Source organism: Stegodyphus dumicola, chromosome X1 (genome assembly GCF_044657685.1).
Source record: "Stegodyphus dumicola isolate Sdum_Otavi_A_Nest chromosome X1, ASM4465768v1".
Taxonomy (NCBI): Eukaryota; Metazoa; Arthropoda; class Arachnida; order Araneae; family Eresidae; genus Stegodyphus; species Stegodyphus dumicola.
The window spans coordinates 28,210,442-28,234,877 of record NC_140780.1 but is presented as its reverse complement, the minus strand read 5'-3'; the positions used below and the strand labels follow the sequence as shown (position 1 = coordinate 28,234,877).

Sequence of the window (24,436 nt, the reverse complement as noted above, 5' to 3'; positions counted from 1 at the left end):
GAAAGAGATTGAAAGATAAATTCTTTAACTTAAAAAAAAAACGTTTTTTTGGGTTCTTGCGCATTTTATTTAATTATACAAGCACGGAATTTTTTTTAATTAAGTTAATATTATGAAGTAATTTGTCTCAAATTCGAACCTTTGGATTTTTTAGAATAACAAAAGATAAGTAGCTAAGTGGTAACGTGTTTCATTTCTCGATATAGTCTCTCGTAGACGCAAACTTGTATTGACACCACATGATAGAGAGTCCATATAGATGATGACACTTGTGCCCCCCAAAACTAAAGCTAAAAAGCAGATGTTTATGAATAAGTATGTTCAAGTTTCATGCTGAAAGGTTTATCGTTTCTGTAATTTGACGAGATGTTACTATTGGTTTTCAAAGATCAGAACCGAATAAGTTTTGAGCGTCTCCCAGGATTGACTTGCACTGATAAACTGCCGTTTATCAGTGAATGGTACATTCAGATGATTTGCTGCAGATAACAATTTGCTCACAGTGCTCTGCTTGAAACCTTCTGCAAATTTCACTCGGTCTTATTCTTTCACAAGTAATTTCATTCCATCTTCGTTCACACAAATTGGGATGTCATATTATTTAAAACGTGATTTACTTTCTCCCTACGCCAGTTATAACGGTAGACAACTATACCTTGTAAGCTAATCTAAAATCTTACGCTAGAATCTATGTGTATACTCATGACTCAGAAATATCCGGTACGACTCAAAAATCTTATGTATATCATAGCAATCTAAAATATTCCAAATACTGCATTCTTACTTCAATTCTACAAGCTAAAATTGAAACTGATATACAGTCTTCCTTATATTTATTTTAAAGTTTGCGTTTATTCAATTTTAAATTCTCTGTGTTAAAAGATTAATTTTAATGAATTAAAATATTGAAAAATTAATTAGAAATTAATTTTTTTAAAGCTTCAGTTTTCAAGAAAATTGTTTTCATCTTTATGTTCCAAGAAATGAGAATTTGTCTGCTTATGTATAGAATGTAGGCTAATTGTTCTAAATATTTTGTAGTATTGGAACGAATGACTACAGCATTGCAAAGGGGTGATGTGGAACTTCTTCATGACTTAGTACTAGAAGGGCATGGAAAACATTTAATTGGTAAAACTTCGTGGAATGAAGACGTTAAATCCTTCCTCAAAGAGCTTCCTACCTTATTAGTAAGTTATATAAATGAAACTACTCACTGATGATTTTACTGATGCTTTTTAATATCGTTATATAACTCTAGGATTTTAATTTTGATTAACCCCTTGAGGACCAGAGCTCCGGAAATAAAACTCAGTCACGGGACCGAACGCTCTGAAACGGAGCGTCACTACCGGCCCGCGCATTTTAAGCAGTTAAGCCTAAGTTTACAAAAAAATTCGTATAAAATCAGCATTTTAATAAAAAGACTCCAAATTTATAAATTATATATATACTATACTTCTATTTAATATGTATTAAAATAAAAAAATATAACGTTAATACAAATGAATGAAATATGCAAAAAACTAAAATTATTACTATGCACATGAAAACAAATACTATACACAATAAAACAAAGCTGCAAATATTACAAACACAAAATAAAAAAAGAGGAAATTAAGAATAATAATATATTCTGAATAAAATCGAAATTTAAAAATTCTGCTGTGTGTGATATAGTTCAAAACAAGGATCCACACAGAGTCCAACATTGCATATTTTGCACTCATAATATGATGTTTGTTTTCGATTTTTTTTAGCACATACGACACATCTTCTACTTTTATTTCCTTTCCCATCAATATAAATTATTAACTAGATTATTAACTAGAAGAAATTCTTTCTTCCATTTCACTATTTGATTAATTCATCTATTTCGAAATCTCGCTCTGTCAAACCTCAAAAGACAAACGCAATTCTACTCCAACATTTCAACTAATAAACGTTCCATAAATTTCCACAATCTGTCAAAATATAAACACAGCGAGCAATAAATCCCAGCCCTTTAAAGAGCCGTGATTCTCACTTTGTTTACATCAATAAATATATCAAATACAGAAGCATAGAACAGAAACCAATGCCCGTTCATGAAGGTCAAATACCATATGAGTCGACCGTTGTGAAAACCGTTGCCGTTTAACGCCATCTAGTAGCATTTAAAAATTCAAATAAAACGTTCCGATTTCCGATTACGCATACGCGACGCTGGTCTCTCCATATCAATCGGAGCTCTTCGCGTGGAAGCGACGCTGGGCTGATAAGAGTGGAATCGCTGCGTCGCGTCCACGCGACCTTGGTCACGAACGGGTTAAAATTGTTATGAATATTACACTTGCTTAAATTTGCAAAATTAAATCAAAATTTTATAATTTTGCATCAAAGATAGTCCTTTCACTTTGTTTGTGATAATTTCGTAGCTTATGAAATAACAATTCAAACTTGAATTGCTTCCTTTTCAGATAAACGTTTGGCTCATTTAGCAAGTTTCAGATAAACGTTTTGCTCAGTCGTTTAATCCGAATAACATGAAACATTTTGTTTAGCTTCATTTTATGTTGAGAAATAATAAAACGCTATTGAATACATTTATGTACATTTTGGTATTTAAAATATGTAATTTAATACATAGGTTACACATTTTTGCAGTTCTTTAAATGTTTATTGACAAGGGAAATCTTAATTTCATGATTTGTTATCAAAAAAGGTTACGACATTCGTTTTAGACGTTTTTGACTCATCCCAAACAATATCAGTGAACTATACTGATGATTTAAATCACACTTTAGTTTTAAACTTTTAAGTGAACTATATAATATATGTAGTTACATAATATACATATATATATATATTTCTATTATTACATATATGTATTTCAATTCTTTGAACTCTTTGTTTCAAAGTAACATTTTGATATGAATTTACTTTGTTTTTTTCTTTGCTTTGGGGAGGGGCCAGAATTTTCGGGTGAACTATTATAATTAAAATGCATTGGAATGATTCATCAGCTAATTCTGGGTACATAAAAGCAAGGATTTTTTATGGAATAAAGATTTTAACTGATTTCTATGTTCCTCCTTCTGACGAAGTGGCACTGAAGTTGATTAAATTCCTCTTCTTTTATATTCTGTAAAGTTCACTAATTTTTTGAATTGGGGGTTTACCTGTTTGAAATATTTTAGTTTTAACATTTATTAAATTATTTTATACATTTATAGGATTTTTTGAAATTAATTACTTAGGAATTTCAATTTTAGGTCTTTGTGTAAAATTGGTTCCAAATTTTTTACCTTACGTCGTTACTGATAATGTTTCAGCAGCTTAATGCGCGAAAATACTAGCATGGTTATACTATGCTATTTTAAAAAATGCTTTGTAATTATATAAATATATATATAAAGTATATAATGTTTTAGGTTCAAAAATCTGATAGTGAATCTTCACTGAAAAACACAAATTAAGGTCTCTTAACAACTCGGTTTTACTACTTTTAGAATGATGACTCTCTGTGAGTATGCGTGTGGGACAATTTTTGCAAGAACGATAAATATTATATAAAACTTCCAAAAATTGCTATTTTCCGTAATTTAAGATTTTTGTTTTCATGTTAACAGTTGATTAGATTTGGAGTAAAATTGGACAAGCGGAAGTGGTACTCTATATGAAGTCCTTAACAGTTTTTAAAGGAAAATTGCATTAAAATATAAAAAAAAAAACTTTTCAATTTTAGTATTTAATTTTTTATATCATTTGAAACAACAATATATTAGATTTTGTCTGAAACTGGAAAACTGGAAGTGATACTTTACTAAAAACTCTGAACAGATTTTCGTAAAAAAATATATTATGATATATTCTCAAATGCAGCAAACTCAAAACTTCTCAAATTTGGCATTTGAAACTCATATAAACAACTTATTACCCTTTGACTATATATGATAAAACGGAAGCATTACTTTACTTAGAACCCTTAAAAGATTTTCGTGTAAAAACATAGAATCACTATAATAAGAAACTGCAGATAGGTTTGTCAAACTGTGTCGCTCGCTGATTAGTTTCGCTATATTCAGACTTCGACAGGAGGAATTCCATCACATTCGGAAAACGTGACTTTCGTTTTAAGCGTGGTGTCAAATTTAAAAATTCTGTGTCTATGGTGCTTTTAAATGAAATAATCGTTCTTTTGACAAAAAGCACTTTTGACTTAACTTAATCTTGGATGATATTTACTTTCGTTGAAACAGGATTTGCCGGGAAGTCAGGTGCCGGTCGCATCAGATTTTTTTAATTTAAATTTTGACAAGAAGCATTTTTACTTTCTTCTTTGAGGTGCTATAATGCAATTTACGCATTATTTGATGCGTAAAATAAAGATTTCATAATGCTTAGTTTATTTTTTGCGTTTTTCCAGAACAGCATCCAAACTTTCCACGAAGCTATAAGGAATGGAGATGTTGACAAAGTAAAGGAATTGATGGCTAACAATGAAAAATTCATGAGAGCTCGCGATGAAACGGGAGCTTTACCCCTGCATCTGGCTGCTGCCTCGGAGTCTCATCATGTACTTCAGTATTTTGCCGATCATTACCCAAGTACCCTCAACGTAAAAGATGCGGTAAGTACATCGCATTCACCCCTGATAATAAATTGAATAGATAGTATCTGCTTTCAATATTTGTTTTAACAATGCAATGTCGCTGTTAAAAGGGGCTACAGTCAACTAAAAATGAATTTAATGCTTAAGGTGTTGTTATAGTTATTGAATATGCAGTAACCTAAACATATATGCTGCATTACATGTATAGAAACCTTTGCATCAGAATAATAAGAAACTGCCATGAGTAATATAGAAACAAATATAAAACTCATACTTACATATCTGAAGTATTTTGTTTGACACACCTAAGGAAATAAGATTCTAATGTTCTTACATTCTGTCTCTTGCACTCATTCGGGAAGCTTCAAAATAATAATAAATGCAGTTGGATGAATCAACTTGTATTTTTACAATTACTGCCGTCCTAATATAAGGGTTTTAATATATGGCCACTGTCAACGTGTCTTGGAAATACAGGGCTGCAATTTTGGGCAAATTCCCTTCCGCGCAGTGGCCAATCGTTGGCGACGAATGTTTCGCCAAACTAACAGGTGAAAGACAGAAGCCATTTAGAAAAAAATGGTGCGCTCTGAAAAGTTCATAAGACTATAAAAATTAACTAAATTAAAAACGCCAAACACATCCATAATAAAACACTTAACTTTAAATTTTCTCGGCTTCCTGTCCGTATGAAAAGCGATCTGATTGAACTTTAAAAAAAATCAGAGAATTGCAGAATTCTTGGTGCAAAGGAAACTGGCACTGCTCTTCATATACACATCCACGTGTTTTAGCTTTAAAAATTAGAGAATTTCACAGGTTAACTTCGTGGAATGCGTATTCTATACATTATCTAGTAGAAGAGTCAAAACACCACATTTCTGAAAAATGCAACGCTTTCTTTTCTATTGGGCAGAACAGTGGCATTACCATTTTTTTAGAAAAAAGAAAACACTCTTCACAACACTCCGCACACTCTTCACAACAAACAAAAACCACAAACATGACCCTCGAATTTCAAAACGGCGCGAATTATACTGCCGCTACCGAGATAAAACTGCGGCATTACGACCTGGCATAATGGGCGTGCAACCATTAGTGGGCTGCCAGAAAAATACAATTTCGTAAAATTCTGGATTGCCTACTTTGGCGTCATTATTTCCGATTTGTCTCGAAGCTGAGTAGATAATACCCACTCAGCTTCGATAGGTACGATACTATACTCAGATACGATAGTACCCACTTTTCTTTTACTATGTCTAAGCTAATCAAAATATCTAAGTCGAAGAGAAAAATGTAAAATGAGTTGAAAACCAATGTAAGAACTTTTGTAGAAATAAGATGTATTTAAAGTAATTAATATATGCAGGGATAATGAGATAAGCAATGATTAACAATTACTTATGTGAATATTTATCAATACTTCGAGAAAAAGCGAGAAGGTTAACCCTGTCGATAAATATTCATGCAAGTTAAGGAAATGCTCTTAATCGGCTTCAGTAGTTCTAAGTAATCACTCCCGCCGGGTCTGAGGAAGTAAACGGCTCGAGACTCAATGTAAACCCAGACTTTATGAAAGTGTTTCTGTTATGTCGTATACAACTTTCACATTACTGAAATCAAGAGCGGCCCGGACGGAGTAGTGGTTAGTCACACTTACTTACCGTACCGAAGAACACGCTCTCGAGTCCCTGAGAAAGCATGGATGCTTGTAAACGATTCCTGTCTGCGCATCAAGGGGGCACTCAAAACACATGGCGAGCCGAAATCCTCTCGAGAGATTGAAGGTAGGGAAAGGACCTTCGGGTCGCCCGCGAGTGTCTTTCCTCGGGGTTCCAAAGCGATTCCAAAAGATTCCCATCTAGCTAGGCTCAGCAGTACCTGAGTCCTCTGTGATACTACAGCGGTGCTGTCCTAGCTTCTACCTCTAACTGTATTAAAATGAAGCTCTTTGCCTTTCATGACTATATTATCTTTTCTTCCTAAGCATTGTACCTTTAAATACATCGCACTATCCGATAACAATCTGCCACAGAACAGCGAGTTTGTGAATTTCTCTTTGTGTAATTTAATAAAGAAATTGAACTAAACTGGACTTCTTTCCTCTTTTTCAAACTCATTCCTTAAAAATCTTTCTTTCTTTGTTTCTTTCTGAACGTTTGGAAGTTTTTCTCTTGAGCAGTAACATTTCTTTATATAAAACTCATCACATTTCACTGGGAAAAGAAAAGCTTTTAGCCCACAGTCTTAGTGTCTTAACAAAGAAATAAATTTATAACTTGAGCTTTAGTCAATCAGAAGGAAAGTGCTTTCAACTACAATGCATTTGGTCCTATTTTCTTAACAAAATGCGTTTCACTGTATTTTGTTAAAAAATATTATTGTAAATGTGCAAACCAAATTGATTAATTCCAAATGAGTTTCGAATGGTAAAATGGCAAAAATTGTAATTTATTCATTATGTCAGGATTCAGTGCAAATAAATAAGATGCTATTCATTGTAAACTGGGAAACATAGCCATATTTCTTAAGGTACAATTTACTTGTTACTGTTAATTTAACTGCTAACTGGGTGTTAATTTCAATATTCTATGAGCAAGTTTTCGATTTAATTTTGTAGAGGTTCCTAAAGAAACGGAACCACGCAATGAAGTGGAATTACATTTACGATATTTTGTATTTCACAGTGTTAATTGTTTAGTAACGTGAGCACATATCTTTTTTTCCATCTTTTTTGCATATTTAGTTACTTCGTAAATTATGCTGACTGAAACTTCCAGAAAGACCTAATTTCAGAATTAATTAATTATTAATTAAATAATGTGATTAATGTATTATTATGCCTCATTCTACCAAACAGCTTCGGACATTTTGAAAACTACAGACATTTTCTTATGAGTGTGGCAAAAATACTCCTTTCAATTTTAGTGATTTCGTTAGCTGTGAAATTTAGCTGCAGAAAGCAATGAACTTATGAAACTATTAAAGTAATGTATTTGATACTGTTCAAGTAGTCTCTGGGGAACTCTGATGTATTGTAGACCATAGATGTTACTTTGATAATTATGTTTTGTTTCGTTTTGTATTTTACAACAAACTTTTAATAGGGAAAACCTTTTCCAGTTAGCATTTGTACATGCGTAAGATCATAATCTTTACTAAACTAAGATGCTGGACTTGGCTATTTTAAGGATTTATCTTCCACACAAAAATTAACTGTTTTAAGCTACAAAAGGCAAAACAATAGCGAGTAGAGACACTTAAAATATTTATTAAAATTTATAGGTTGGGGATGAGAACGAAAAACTATGTTGTAACTTAAATTTCCATTCTATCTTGTGACTAGATCACAAATTAACATTTTTATTGACAAATGCAGGGTACTCACTTCTAGAGCTTTCAGATCTCAAACAGATAACTAACTGAAGTTCCTCATCAGTAATTAAACTGATAGGAAATTAGAACAACTTATCGTCAACTGCGATTTAGTTGCTAGCTGATTATACTGACACTCAGAGAGTAACTTGCAGTCCGAACTCGAAAGAAAAGGCACAGGTTAAAGATTCTGGCTACTAACTGTTAAACAACGATGAATCTTAACAGTTAATACTACTTTTTAAATGCTAATTAAATCTGCATAGCTAGGAAGGAGGATATTCCTAGCTATGAAGGAGGGTCAAAAGATAATAGAACACTTTTTTTAGTTTTAAGGGAAGAAAGATTGGTTAATAAAATTTATATTATCAACTTTCATGTAAACGTAGATACATTATTTGAACATACAAAATTATTTTGAAATGCATGTAATCTCTTTACGGAGCAACTAATTGAAGAAAAAGTTACTATACATGAAAAAAATTTGTATTTTATGTAGAATAATTATTAACGTAATATTTTTTGAATCTCTTTAGATGGGCAGAACGGCACTGCACATCGTAAGCCAAAAAGGAAATCATTCTCTTTACAAAATGCTGAAACAAGCAGGCGCCGATCCAAAAATTTTAGATCAGGTAATTTGTTTTATATTTTCAATATTTATTCAAACAAAAGTTTTTCTATTTGAATGAGAAGTGTAACAATCTTTTCATTTCTGGGAAATCGCATCGGGAATAAATTGTATATAAACTTATTTTACACAATTGTTTTTTAAAATCTTTGAATAAAATTCAAAAGAACTATTACAACCTTTTGTCTGCATGAATAAGTACTTTTAAAAGAAGCCCTGTTTAAGAAGTTCATTAAGATGCATATCCGCATATTTCTCGTTCGTATAAACTGACATCTTGTTTTCGAATGAAGTTTAAGCCATAAGAGAAATTTTCTTCTTCTCAACGGTAGTGCTCCTAATCCTCGTATTTGTTTGGCCACTCTCTTCGTCAGACTCAATGTACTCTAGACGTCTATTTTCGCGATTTTCACCTACTAAACGCGGTTTTCGACACTATGTTCTACGATGGTTTTTCTTTCTCTTGGTGCCTACTATTATCCCTCTGAATTTGTCGCTCGAATTCGGGAACACCGTGTATAAGATATATATAAACTCTGCGGTAAGTTTTCTTACATAAAATCGGGTCCTCTCTCTTTCTTTCCTTTTTTATATTGTGTCGACTTTTTCATGTTTTAATCTTATAAATTAAATTTCTTTTGAATACCCAATTTTGTAAACTTCATGTGATTAATTTTGTATTTATTTGAAATAGAGTTTCCGAGTTAGTTTTCAATATGACGATCTTAAATACTAATTTCCTTTGGTGAAATTTAAATTTCGGTTACCCCTACAATATTTTAAAAATCTTCAGTGAATGATGATAGGAAGACTTAGTTGATTGATATTTTTCGTTTTAAGACAACTCGTCTCAAATAGGTTTCTACAGAAAAATATATACGTCAATGTTGTCTAGTTGCTACCGTTAGTTTACACGTGGTGGTCATATCATTTGCAAAAGTGTTGTTTTTCCCGAAGTAACTATTATTAATAGAAGTTTGTAAAGTATATCATTTTATTTCATCCTTTATTTGTGAAAGCAACTAACATAAGAGAAATTTTTCCAATTTTTAGAAACATTCTACTACAACCCAAATGAAAAGACAGCGAAAGTATATTTTCTTCCTGAAATTACTTATTCATATATTTTCCTAATGACGATATATCTTTCTAGTTAGCGATATATCATTCTAGAGGAAATGACAGAGGTTCCTTGACTGGAACTCTCAAACTCAGCTTATTAATTTGCCTTTTTAAATAGCAATCGTATCGTTTAGTTCCCCAAAATGACTCGTTTGTAACCTGCACGTTCCTAAAATATACGTGTGATGTCAGAGGAATATTTCCTAGGATATGTTTAAATGCAAAATCCTTTAAAATTTATTTATTTTGAAACAAAACTTTCTATTTAGCATTGTTTACCATATCAAAGATGACGAATTTGAATTTAATAATGTCTGATAACAGCGTGACAACAGCGATTAATATTACGAATTATTAGGTGAAATTAGCATTTAAACAAATAAGAATCAATATAACAGTTTATTTAAAATGTTCTTTAGTATTTAAGTTTGAAACTTTTCTGAATTAATAATTATCAGCAGTATATTTATTTATGTAATACTCACACGAATACATGTCCATATAAAACAAAAGCCATCAAGTTTAAACAGTTGGTCCTATTTGTTTTCGGGCATTAGGGTTTTTGAAATTTATTTGCAAAATATTTGTTGAAAAAAACACCTCCGAAATATTTCTAAAAATAAAAGAATTTATTCGAAAAATTGTTCAAAATTAACATACTATTCTTGACACTCAAGTTATTTTGTTGGAAGTTTTTGCAATCGATTGTACTATTTTCTTTCAGTTTCTGATTTCAAATAAAAATGCGTCACAAAAATTATTCTCTGCAGTTTGAAATTATCAGCTTTTCAGCAGAATGCATTGGTGATTTAAAGTTGAAATTAACATTGCAAGACATTATGGTTAGAAATTTAAACTATATTTAATTACGAAATTTACTGTACAACATTTTAAAGATTATCTAATAATTAGAAATATTGCAGAAACTTTTAATGTAAAACTTTTAATGTAATTGTTTTAATGTAAAACTTTAATTGTTTTAATGTAAAACTTTTAATGTAATGTAATGTATTGCATGGAACAGTTGGAATGTTGGAATGACCTTAATATCAGGAATTTCAATGTAAAAAAGGAATCATTTGTTTATACAGCGCAAAATCAAACGAAACATAAGATCGCAGTGCTGTTAAATTGTAGTTGGTATAGAAGATCGGTTTGCAAAGAATGTAAATCCTGAAACTATTAGCCATATGTGAAAATGGAAAGTCTTCCTGAATTAGAAAAAAAAAAAAAAAAAAAAAAAAAAAAAAAAAAACAGAAGTTACATTTAGTGTTTGCAAATCTCATGTTAAGAAAGGATTTAGCATATTTGTATAAAGTAATATTTACAAACAATCAAAATTTAACATATTTGGATACTATAAAAGAATTGCTGTGCAGCGAGGAGTCTAAGGAACAATTGAAGCTGAATTCTCTTTTGCGTACACTCGAACATGGAAATGGAAGCATTAATGGTTAGGAAACGCTTTGCTACCTATAGGTGTAAGAATTCTTTTGTTCTTATTTTCTTTCCCTTTGGATCAGTATAAAAATGCAAAAGTTTCTAAACGATGCATCAAACATTGAAAAGCAAATTGCATTTAATTCCATTAGGATAAAGATCCTAAACATATAGCTTTAAATGATGGCTTATATCTATTACTGAGCTAAATTTATCAGAACCTTTTCGTTATTTATAGATTTAAACATTGCGGAATACATGTGGAACAAAGTGGACAGGAAAAGAAGGAAACGTAGCATTTCTGCAAACCGAAGTAATTTTGAATGAAAAAACTTCAACACCTCTGCATGAAAAAGTTAGCTAAATCCATACCAGCACAAAGAGTATAATTTTAACTAGAGAACATAGTATTAAGAATTAAACTTTCTGTAGCTTTTAAACGTCCTGTTAATTGCATACTTTAGCTAAATATAAACTGTGTCTTTTAAGTACCTGAATAACTATGTGAGTTTATTTCCATCATGTTTTTTGAAAACATTATTTATTCTAAGAAACGGTTTCAGGCTTTGTATTTTAGATAGATTTTGAAAGAAATAAGCAATAGTGTAGGTGAAACAGTTTTAATATCAGTTTTTTAATATTTAACGGGTGATTTCATTAACTACATTTCTAAAACACAAGTGCCTGAAAACAAATATAATTCGCTGAAATATGTGTATATTATTAATACAGAAGACAACAGTCTTCTGTTGCCCAACATTGTTGGTCCGAAAATCACACTTTAAATTTTTCTGCTGCCAAAATTATTCAAAAAACATCTTCCATTGGTGAAGTGGGTTTTCTAGTGGCATTTCACATTCAAAAAATTCTTTCTATTCTAGTTAACGACCCTAATTCCAATCCATCTTTGCCTTCAGCCCTTAAAAAATTATATTTTAGTTCTGGTTTCATCAACAGATGGCGCCATTAGCTTATCTCCTGTCCAGGCTAACTTATCTTATCTTATCATTATATCTTACTTCGTTCATTTGCGCTTTTGCATCTGAGGTTGATGGTTCGGTAAAATCATCGAAACTAGTCCTGTGAAAATTTGAAAATATAACGCTGATTTTTGTTGTTTCACTTCTAAATTAATATCAGTTATATTCCTAAATAAAAATATCATCCAATATTGTCAACTCAATAAAATTAAGTCTTTACAGATGGTGAATTTCTGATTTTAGTCTTTACAGTTGGTAACTGTGCCACGCATCGCAACATGTTAACTACGATTTAGAGCTTTGTGGTCCCCCCTCCGACTGTGCATGTAACATTTCTTTAGAAATATTCCTAAGAAGAAATCGTTTCTATCACAGCTTCAACATAATGTTTTGTAGCAATTCGATGGATTACTACAACCTCTCTAAAAATGTAATTCTTACAAAATCATGCAAGTAATATATTATTTAAATACTTTACAGAATTTCGTATTCTTGAGGAGTACAATCTACGAGCTCTAAAAGACTGAACGATTAATTATCCCCAGGTCTTAATTACAACAGAAAATCAGAAGAAGGATGTAAAGACCTTTTATTCACTCACTGTAACTTCACATAGTCTTACACAAAGCCAACATTTCTGGCTTAACTCAAAATAGGTAACGATGTACTTAAAATAAAATGTAGTAAATTTAGCTTAACGTCTCAAAGGAAAATTTAAGGCACGAGAAAGGTCTGACTCGTAGAAGTCGGCGGAAACACGCTTTATGGCTAGAAGCTCTCAATACTACAGCCATCTAATTGCTAGTAATTCAAATTAGCAACGTGGCTTACAAGCAGACATAACAGGCACTCTCTAGCAAACTGAAATCACCTTCCAAAACTTTCCCTTAAATAGCACTTCTTTCTACCTCATTTGAATACACTCGTGCTAGCTCATTAACATTCTGGAAGACTAAAAGGAAAATTATTTTAACTAAAAATTAACTATTAGTTTGTAAGAATTATGTTAATTTTATTAACAGTTTAATTTTAAGTTAAAGTTCCTTTCCTGTCAAATTCTTAACTTCAACTTACTACTTCCGGCCAGAATTAGTTTTGGAATCTTGTTGAATATTTAATGAGGAGGAGCGGTATTTAAACCACGAAAATACTTACTGAGTCAGAGAGAATCAGAGTTTCTGATTTACGCGCGTCTGCCTTTTTGGTCACTCTCTTTCTCAAAGCTGTTATTACGCTCGGCCGTACTCAGGCCCTTGCTAAGCTTCGTAGTCACATAAGTTAAGGGGTCACCTCGATTTGAACCTTGATAGCTTCGGCTATTACTTCTTTAGTTAATCTTAGTTTTAGTTTAATTCTTAGTCTTTTAAGTTCAAGTCCAAGTGCGGGCTTTGCTTGTACACTCCCAGGCGGAGTTTTGTTAAATCTTATTGGAATAATAAAGGGTTAGTTACCCTTCTATCTTGTTGTTTCTTGTCACCGAACTCAAGCGATTATTCGCTTATCAGTTCTTAGATTCTTCACTTCCAACATGAACTTAAAATTCCAAAGTGAGGAACTCTACAAGTTAAATTAAATAACTCGCAACACTTAATGCATTAAAAAATAGGCAGTGCGAATGAGAAAAATCATTAAGCTAAAAACATTTTTAAACTAGCTTTTAAAATTATAAAACGACTATTATCAAAATGCTAATTTTAAGTAAAACTTGAAAGTATTTAAATTGAAAATTTATTTAATTTTTCTTGGTTTAACTGTTCTAAATTTAAAGATAACAAAAATAAGATCCGATGTTTATTTAATAAAAAAGAGAAACTTTGTTTCAGTTAAAGCAACTCATTCTTAAATTATTATCAAAAATCGAGACATTCGAAGATTGTTTCTGATATATGTTTAAAAGTTTAAAACGGAGAGATAAAATAATTAGATAGACAATAATTGAAAATAAGATAATAATAGAAAAGTTCCCACATAATAACTCAATGTAAATTGTTGCATCCTTGTGATGTGTTACTTTATAAATTTTTTTTGTGATTTGATGTTCTCCACACATAATGTTATTTATAAAAAAATTTAATAAATGCTTTAATTGTCCATGGCAAGGTTAACTTTTGCAAGCAATCAAATTACAAATTTATAATAGTTTATTTATTTGTAAATTATTGAGTAAAATACTCTTTATTTCTTTTTTTCATTTATAGAAAGGCAGAACTGCAGACTTTTATTTACAAAGTGCAAAATCTGAACATTCACCAAGAAAATCAATATCGGACTCTTCTAAAACACCACTAAAATCTAATCTTGATGGTATGCATTCTAGTTCCGTGTCTGACAGAGCTTCGAAAAACAGTCAAAATGCTATAAATAAGAGAAAGTCTCTAACAACAGAAGAAAAAACTGGAAATAAAGCCAGGGAAGAGAATTCTGAATTAAAATCTCAGGAAGATAGTAGTCAAAACGTTAACCAGAAACTTGAGAGCACAGAGTCAGATAAATCGAACGAAGCAATAGAAGATAATGAAGCCGTTAAAGGAAGTCAAGAAAATGAAGTTAAATCAGCGGAAGTCACTGATAAAACTAAAGAACCTCTGAATGAAAGTGCAGAACCAATGACCAATGACGAAAGCGCTCAAAACGAACATGAATCTGATGATAAAAATGAAAATAATGTAGATGAAGATGAGGAACTAAAGACACATTTAGCTGTTTCTGAAACTAACGAAGGACTTGAAGATCATGGTGAAGATAAAAATCCGACTGATAATGACGCAGATACAAAAGTGGCTGATAATGATGAAACTACAAACGCGGTTAACGCGATTGACATTAATGATAATAATCCCTCAGATGAAGTTACAGAACATAAAAATGATGAAGCCAACTCTGATATCGATGAAGGAAATGAAGATGCTAGTAACACTACAGATGAAGATGACGATGAAGACTCGAGAAAGACAGAAATAGAAGTCGTTAAGCCTAATTCAGAAAATGTTAAAAATTCGAATGAAGAAGAATTGTCCGAGAATGAAGAAAATACGAAAGAAGAAAGTACCGAAGAGGAAACAGACAAGGGGCCGCCAAAAGAATCAGAAGCTGTGGATAACGTTAGTGACAGAGAAGATGAGGAAGCCAATGAAAAATCTGGTGCAGAAGATGAGAAGGAAGATGTTAATCATAACGATGATGCAACTGAGGCTGATAACAATACTTCCTCAGATGTGAAAACATCTTGTACTGAAGAGAAGAAAGATGAAAATGGAAATCATACAGAAGAAACAGCCAACGAAGAAAATAGTCCAGATGCAAATAAAAATGCTGATACTGCAGACAAAAATGAAACTGAAACTAATAGTGAAGAAAAATCAGGAGAAAACATAAGCAGCATCCAAAATTTCGAAGGAAAAACAGTTGCTGAAGTAGGAAGCGGGAAATTAGCCAATGCCGATGACACGCAGTCACATGAAGAAGAGCATCCAAGCGGAAAGAATGACGGCTTAGAGAATACAGAAGACGCATCTGAGGAAAAAGAAGATAAAAGCAAAATTGAAGAACAGGAAAAATCAAAGGAGGGTATAGATGAAACCGAAAGCAAAAATCTTACTACCGAGGACGAAGAAATATCCGATGAAAAAGAAAAATCAGACAAGCACCAAGTTGAAAATGATGCAACGGACAGCCAGAATGAAAACGAGAAACTAAATGAAAATGAAATTGAGCAAGATAAAGAAAATGTGCGTGATATAAAATCTGATGCAAACGCTAATGCACCAGAGGAGAGTGAAGAGCCAAAAATTGCAGAAAATACCTCAAATCCTGAAGATGAAACCACCAAGAAAGAGGAAGATAGTGAGCTTAAGAATGAAGAGCCAGAAGGAACAGAAAGTTCTACAAATACTGACGAAAACCAGAACGTAAACACGGCTGATGATTCAGCTCATCAAACAAGTAAGAATTTGTAATTCAGCTACTTCTCTTCATAATATTCTAAAAACATTTAAAAATTATAATTCCTTTCATTTAAATGCTTTTTATGTAATAATTCATTAATGCAATCAATACGAAACATTGCAGTTTGCTATACAGGCGTTTACGCAGTTTTAAATTAAATTGAATTTTAAAAATCGAAAACTATCCCGAAAGAACTGTTATCCAACAACTCATCACTCTGAACCTAAATTTTTGCATAACGTAGTCTGTTTTGAGAATAGTGCAAATCAACAAATTTTGGAACGAATACTGTGATTTTTGTTCTTACAAAGTAAAATATTCTTAAACTGTAATTAAAAAGAGCAATGAAAATGAAGATGCGAATCAAGCATGTTCTTACATGGAGAAAAAACAACGGAATATTAGAAGAAGGCACATATTTTCATAGCAATTTTCAAACGTGAAGTATCTGGGTCTCAAAATACAATGTCCACCATCTGCCAAGCGGTGAATTCGCTGAATACTAGTAGCTCGACATCGGTTCGATTTCCAGGCTTCGGTTCCATTATGGGCATTTTTGTGGTTTTTTTTCCAATTTTACCCATGTTTAACATAGACATGAACCTGTTTCCCTTAAAAAATCCTTCACAAAGGCACCCTTCCTGTAGGGAGACAGCCCTCGTGTACTTTGCTGTCATCAAATGAACGAAAACCGAACCTTAAAAAAATCTATCGATTAAAAAACAACTGCAAAAAAATTTCCAGTTATAATAACAGTAGACTTAACAGTAGACTTATTAAGACATATAGCTCAAAGTCTTTCTCGATCTCATATCATCTAAAATGAATCAGTACCGTAATAATGCACGAAGTTTTTAAAATTAAACTTCGTGCATTATTACGGTACTGATTCATTTTCACGTCGACCATTAAAGTTGGCTGTCGTCACAAGCAAAATTTCGTAGTGATACTCATCAAAATTAAGCCAGTCATTCCGACGAAACTTTAAAGGAATCCTTATTTAATTGGATAACCAGAGCTCATTGTTTATTTACTTCTATAAGCAATTGAAACAAATTATGTATACAGCATGTAAAAACATTGAAATAGATATGAGCTCAAGCTTTGAGAGTACCTGACACATAAATGTACTAAAATGTGAGCCATAATGTTTTCCGCATGCGCACCAGTATCGGGATCTATAAAATTATGTATCTGTATTAAATTTAAAACGTTAAAATGCTGCAGCTCGTAATTAATTAGTTTTGTACGCCTTTCAAGGATCCAGAACAGCTTTAGCTCAAAAACAAAGCAAGGCGAATAATTCCACATTGGCTTATTTGGAATAAATTTGGGTTACCTGGTCTGCCTGCGGACGAGAGATAAAAGCCGAAGAACCCTAGTAATTCGGCCTGGGGCTCCAGTGCCGGCCAAAGATCTGGCTGCATGGGCATTTTCGTAGTTTTCCCCCATGTGTAACGTGGACATGAGTAAGTTTCCTTTAAACAGTTCTCCATTTTGGGAATCAATCCCTTTCCATGTAGTTCCTAATGACGATGCATTTTATAAAATTTTAAAAAAAGTAGGGGTTACATAAAATGAAAGCGAAAATCTTATGAGTAACTTTACGCCACGCTTATCTATTTTTAGCCCTAAATCATCCTGTTTGGAGAACGGTTTTTGTCAAAATGGTCAACAAGACAATACTTAAGCACCTTTTTCTGCTTCTTCTTAATATTCAGAGTCACTTCTGAAATAAAATTTCAAGAAAAATGAATAAGTGCTTAATTTTTATGAGGTGGTATACTTAGAAATACACGGCATGTCATCGCTCACCCAGGGTAGATATAATCCATTACCTTTCTTATGTCTTTCAACTCTTCAATGCATAACTTTTCGGGTATGATATTGCGAAGCGTATTGTCTTTGCATATCGTATGTATTTCACAAAACGTCGAGAGTAGGGGCAAGTAAATGGATTCAAAAACATTTGTTTCCTGATTTCTTTATTTTGAGTATTCTAAAATGTTACAAATTAGGAACAAAATACCACAAAGCACCTTTTGCCTTGTGTGTAGTTTGGTTTATTTTATTACGGGAAAGCACTCAAGGACTATCTGCCTAACAGGAGGGACGCCTTAGTTGAGTACTGTCTATAGGAAACTGGCTCGTATACACGTTACACATGGGGATAATCAAGCTTGAAGGTATTCAAGCTTGAGCATATTTTTGTATATAATTCTATGAAGCATAAAAAAGGGAAAAATCATTCTGATAAATGTTAAATGAATGATCTATAAATCACTTGAACTGTTACTCCAATGTAATGTCTTTTCAATGTCAAAGATCAATTGTGAATGAAATATAATTAAATGACACATAAAAACTAAATGACTTCCCTCTCCTTAGGAAGATTTAGATTATGAAATAGAATAATAAAAACAATTGATTAATTACCGAAGGCTTTCAGAAGTGATCAATAAAATTAACAATTTAAGTGTTTTATAACAAATCGCACCGCATGAAAGACATTAATCAATGTAAATATTATTTTTACAGTAAATTCTTATGCAATACTGCTATTACTGCTGCTGCTAATATTAATAATAAAAATGGGAAAAAGAAGAAGAACGACGTTGATCCATTTTAATGGTATGAAACTGAGGAAATTTAAAATGACTGATTACAACTACAGTCGCTAAAAACGTATTATTTTTCAATTCAATTGGAATTTCTTTTCATATATACTTTTCGCATGTTTTCATAATACTTACACAAAATTTTTAAGTGCGAAATAATCATGAAGTTTACATAGAAAAATAGCTATTGATTTTCGAGGCCTTTTGTAAATTGCATTAAAATTATGCACATAAAATAAAACTAAGAAAGTTGTTGAAGTTTTATTTGAAGAACAATAAGCAGTCAGTCAATTTGAGTTTTGTATTTGCTCATCTGTTTAACATATTATATTTTGCTCACCAATCATTGGTCAGTGCGTAAAGGGATTCAGTTAAGCATATTTACTCTTCTTTACACTAGCTAGGTAATAATAAGAGCAAACAAACTACTGACATTTATTCTTCATCTAGCTATGGATCTAGTTCATTTATTTCATTTTGAATGACACTGAAAGAAACGAAACTGCTTAAACAAGGTCCAGAAGTCTTAACAACCGGCCTTAGTAACCAAGCTAGTAAGTCAACAAGGATTTTAACACGGATCAATAACAACACTAAAGTGATGTACTATGATAATTAGGAAGCATCATGTTTCATACTTTATTAATTTGGTAGGAATGTAGGAGATAAACAACTTTTCAAATCTAAACGCTTAAAAATGGCAGAAACTTCCAGCTGTTATCATTTCGAAATTCGAACGTACTCATCGAATGTTTCCTTTTACGATTAAATCACTTGGATTCAGTTTTATTACAACCATAATATAAACGTCTAAATGTATCCACACTTAATTAGAAAATTTTTGGTTCAAATTAACTAAGTTAGTGTAATGTACAGTTTTCTAAGTTAGTGCAATGTGTTTTATTAAAAAGCTCATGGAAAAGATTTATCCGACAGTTTTACGTCAGTATGATATTAAAAAATCCAATGAACTCATCTAACGCTGTTATGGGGAGAATTACACGTAATAGTACTACTTTTAATAACGGAATACTTGGATGTTATATTATACCAACGTATTATTTATAAAACCAGAGACCATCAGTGGTCGAGTGGTAAAATCGCTAAACACTGGTACTTCGACACGGGTTTGAATTCCGGCAAACGAGGCTGCTGCATTGAGTTTTAGTAAATTTTTGTTTATCTTTTGTAACTTGAACGCAAGTTAGTTTCCCTTCGTAACATTCAATCGGTATGTTTCATGCTTTCCATTAAACGTCTCATTATTCATAAAATGAATATAACATTATTTTTAGATCAAGGCCCATTTCGAAGAAGTTAGTTTTAAGGAATGATAGGTATGTTTGTAGGAAGGTTTGTTTAAAGGTTCGTCAGGTGTTAGTAAAGGGTAAAATAATTTCCCCCCTCCCAGTAGTTCTTTTTTAATATTCATGAGAATCGACGAATTTAGAAAAGGTAGATCTCTTCTTGTTTATGGGAGAAAAATACTTCTCGTTTAGATTAAATGAGCTAATTTCAAATTTTGCACTTAGCAGAGTCATGTAAAAGAATATGAGTTAGTTTTCAGTCACACTAAGTTCGAAGCTAAGGAATTTTTTTTATGTTAATCTTGATATGGTACGAAGCTCCATGCCAGCTATTGAAAACTGCATGACGAGATGAGAAAAGTTAGCACTATTCAAAAGTATTTACTTATTATTATTTCTTTTAATTTTTAAAATAACTGAACTGAGTGTTTAGACATTAAATTAAAAGCAACTGATTTTATTAACTTGCTTATTTTATTTGATAATATACCTTGTGAATACATATATACATATACTATATTTTAAATAACGTTTAAATTAAACAAATTTGCAAACATGGACCTTAAAAGCTAAAATCTAGCTCGAATGTAGCTAAGGTTAATAGTTATTGATTAGAGAGATGATGTATGAAGATGTTAGACGATTTTGATTTAGAAATCGGTGGCATTGAACTTACTCAAGATAAGGAAATGTCCGCTAACGATGCAGAATTTTCGAAAAGTTTCTACAGTTCGTATAAAACAGCAGTGGGACGTTGGGTTATGAAGTTGCCATGGAAACAAGATGTTATCCTATCTTCCGACAATTATTGAAGTATCTTTGAAACGTCTGCATATCCTACGCAGAAAACTGTCTGTTAATCCAGATTCAGAGCATGGATGCATGCAAGACTATATTAATAAGAATCAAGTCGAATCTGTCTGCAATACAATTGTCCGAGATTCTAAACATTGTAAGGATTATGTTAATTTTATTAACAGTTAAATTTTAAGTTAAAGTTCCTTTCCTGTCGATCTTAACTTCAACTTACTACTTCCGGCCAGAACGTAGCTTTAGAATAACGTCTGAATACATAATGAGGAAGAGCGGTATTTAACCGCGAAGTTCTTCGGTCTTAGAGAGAGAGATACCAGGTATTCTGTTTGCACGCGTCCGCCTTTTTTAGGCTACTCTCTAGTAAGCTATTATTATGCTCGTCCGTACTTTAGGCCTTTGATAGCTGCGCAGTCTATTAATGTTAAGAGGTCAAATCGGTTAGAATCTTGATAGCTTCGGCTATATCTCTTTAGTTTAGATTAGGTTTAGTTTAACTCTTAAGTTCAAGCCCAAGTGTCGGCTTTTATTGTACACTTCAAGACGGAGTTCTGTTAAATCTTATTTGAATAATAAAGGGTTATTTACCATTCCATCTTGTTGTTTCTTGTCACACGAACTCAAGCGATTATTCGCTTATCAGTTCTTAAGATTCTTTACGTTCAACTGTAACTTAGCATTTACAAAGTGAGGAAATCTACAACATTACTATCTCCCTCGTCATGCAGTTCGAAAGCAGAGAAAGGAATAAACCAAACGACGCATAGCATTCGATGTGTCTTCTGATACACAAGGAAATCCTTTTCTAAACGAAACCCTTGAACTAGGTTCTAATTTACTTGCAGATATTTTGGCTACGTTACTACTAATTTGACTTCGGAAACAACCAATTATATTATCGAGAGATTAGGTACTTTTAGAAATCAGCCAAGATGAAAAATGAGCAATCGCCTTCGCCGGGAATCGAATTATGAACCTCTGGAATACTGGCCCAGCGGGCAGAACCACTACACCACGAAGTCACGCTAGGAAGGCGGGAGAAATACCATATCATATGAAATGGAAATAAAGGTTTCTTGCACTTGACCATATCTGAGAAAGAGAAAACAGAACAGCACGCTGACGGCGAAAACATTGTCAAAGAAGAAATTCTTTCTTACAGGTTTTTGTGATTACCTTTTGGCGTAAATTCAAGCTCCATTTCGCTGTCTGCCACTCTATGCGAACTGGCTGCTATGTAATTAGCCACTATCCCACAGTAGCAAACTAGCTTGAAAAGATGAGTTTTCGGTTTCTTCCACAATTGAAAATCGCAACAATTTCCATCCTTCTATCTCTCTGCAGCTGAAATAAAGAAGGCTAAAATTATTGGATATATTGTGTGTGCAGAAAGAATGCTTCCCGATTAAAATGGAAGCTCTACAAAATAATTTACCACTACTTACAGTATCAAAAATTACTCGTTTCAACCCATTCCTGAAAGATAATCTTTAACGGCTAAGAGTCAGACTTCATTTTACCCCACTCTCTTCTAACATACGATATCCTTTGTTACTTGATGGCTCTCATTCCTTTGTTCGTCTTCTGATTCACTATAGGCATATTCCTCTACACAACTTAGGTGTTCGAGAAGTTCTTTTCGAACTACGCTCTAATAATTGGATGTTGCGAGGTCGTAAAGCCATTAAACGCATACTTCGCAATTTTTTACATTGTAAACTGTCACAAGCGCTATCGGGTGTTCAAACAGAAATCCTCCAAACTATTCATGGCAACTGGAATAGATTTTACCGGTCTTGTCTTTATACAAAATACGTAACACTTGAGTATATCATACATAGTGCTATTAACATGTTCAATCTGTTGAGCTTTGCGTCTGGAGCTCGTTTCGGACCTGACAGCTGATAAGTTCATGAAAACATTTCAGAGGTTTATCAGTCAACAAGTACTCTTTCACACCATGTATAATGACAAATTCTCCACTTTCCACGCCGTAAACAAAGAATTAGTCCCTCTCTTTTAAATACCATAACAACTAATACAGTCCAAAAGTTTTATGCTACAAACGGCATTGATTGAAAATTTATTTTGCCACGAGAGGCTTGATGGTAAGGTTGCTGGGAGCGTTTAATGGGATTAACCAAACCATGGCTTAGAAAACCGCTTGGCCAATTTTTGCTGGAAGCATTCTCTGCTGCATTAGTAAGGAAGGGTGAAAGCCGCCTTGAGCAGCAGACCATTTTTAATTTTGCATGACTTAGGAAATGATGATTCCGAAGAAGCCTTGACTACAAATCATATTCTAACTGATCAGAATCTGGCAAAAATGCCTTCGAAATCTGAATCCTAGAAAGCGAAATTTACAAGAAATTTTAGGATGCAGCAAGATTTATTGGATACATTTTATAAGAGATTATCTAAAGTATATCTTCTGGAATTACGCAGTTATCATCAAGTACGCAGTATCCACAAATTATCCGCAAATACGTGCCCATTAGGAAAGAAGATCTTGTGCTTCTATAAGAAGACACAAGGTCTGGATATATGAGGAAAAGCGTTCTCATTGATAGGTGACCGAAAGTCGCGTCGAAAAATGTAAATCAATTACAATGAATCGACAGTGGATAACCTCCGGGAAACGCCCCGTTTCACGGAAATGTTTAATGCAAGTTTTGGCCATGCCTATTTTTAATTTCTGGGTTCATAGTCGCTCGCTCGTGTTCTGATCAGTGTCTAAGAGAAACAAATTACTGTATGATCCTTTGTGATTTAATTATCGCTTTGCAGTCAACCAGCGCTTCAAACTTAACAGGAGTATTTTCATATGGACTACAAAATAATTCAAGATTCCATTCATTAGCCCGATTTATAAGAGGTGTTTTCAAATACCATGTATGAGATGCTTCCGTTTTGGTACCAAAAAAATTAACAAAGGTAATCAATCTTAGTGTCATTTACTCCACACGTGTCGAACTGCAGGAAATGCTTATCAGCCGCTTCTGATTCCTGCGCTTTAATATATTAGCCAAATAAATGTTTTATGCATAACAATTTTCTTTCGGTCAAAGTGTATTAAATTACTACTTTTTCAGTGAAACAAAACTGATATTGGTGCAGTGGCTTTTAAATTTTGCATGAAATGTTTTAGTTAAAATTTCTGCGATTTGATTTTATTGTTTTGAGAAAAAATAAAACATAGTATTCGAAGAAGGAAAACACAAGTATTCTGATATTTTCATTTAATGGAAAAGGAAAGATTAAAAATTTATATTGTTAGAAATATAAGTTTAAGTAACTATTTCTGAATTAATTAAGTAAAAAATTTTAATATTTTTTTCAAGGAAGAATATTAAATTGTAATGTCATTAATACTACATTTTTGAATTATTTTAAAAATGTTTGAATTAATGTTAAGAATTTTAAAGCTACTGAGTGAATGAAGTGAATAAAAAACTAAGTGAAACAATTTAGCAAATTAGTACAGAGAAATGGATGTAAAATATTGTTTTTGAGTATAATATCGAAAATATTTAACATTTTGATTGTGAATATTAATATAATAAATAAAAAAAATTCTGTAATTTCAGAATTGAGTAATTATAATAAAATT

General features: G+C 32.4%; 1 protein-coding gene across 1 annotated transcript in view; it reads left to right on the top strand.

Annotated features, from left to right (window-relative positions):
• The window catches only part of LOC118199015 (uncharacterized), a 321,168-nt gene that overhangs the window by 275,023 nt on the left and 21,709 nt on the right, over positions 1-24,436 (top strand). The window contains exons 15-18 of the mRNA XM_085807260.1: positions 1,042-1,190; positions 4,409-4,612; positions 8,506-8,604; positions 14,342-16,085. Coding sequence (XP_085663386.1) covers positions 1,042-1,190; positions 4,409-4,612; positions 8,506-8,604; positions 14,342-16,085 — 2,196 coding nt within the window. The remainder of the gene's footprint in view (positions 1-1,041; positions 1,191-4,408; positions 4,613-8,505; positions 8,605-14,341; positions 16,086-24,436) is intronic.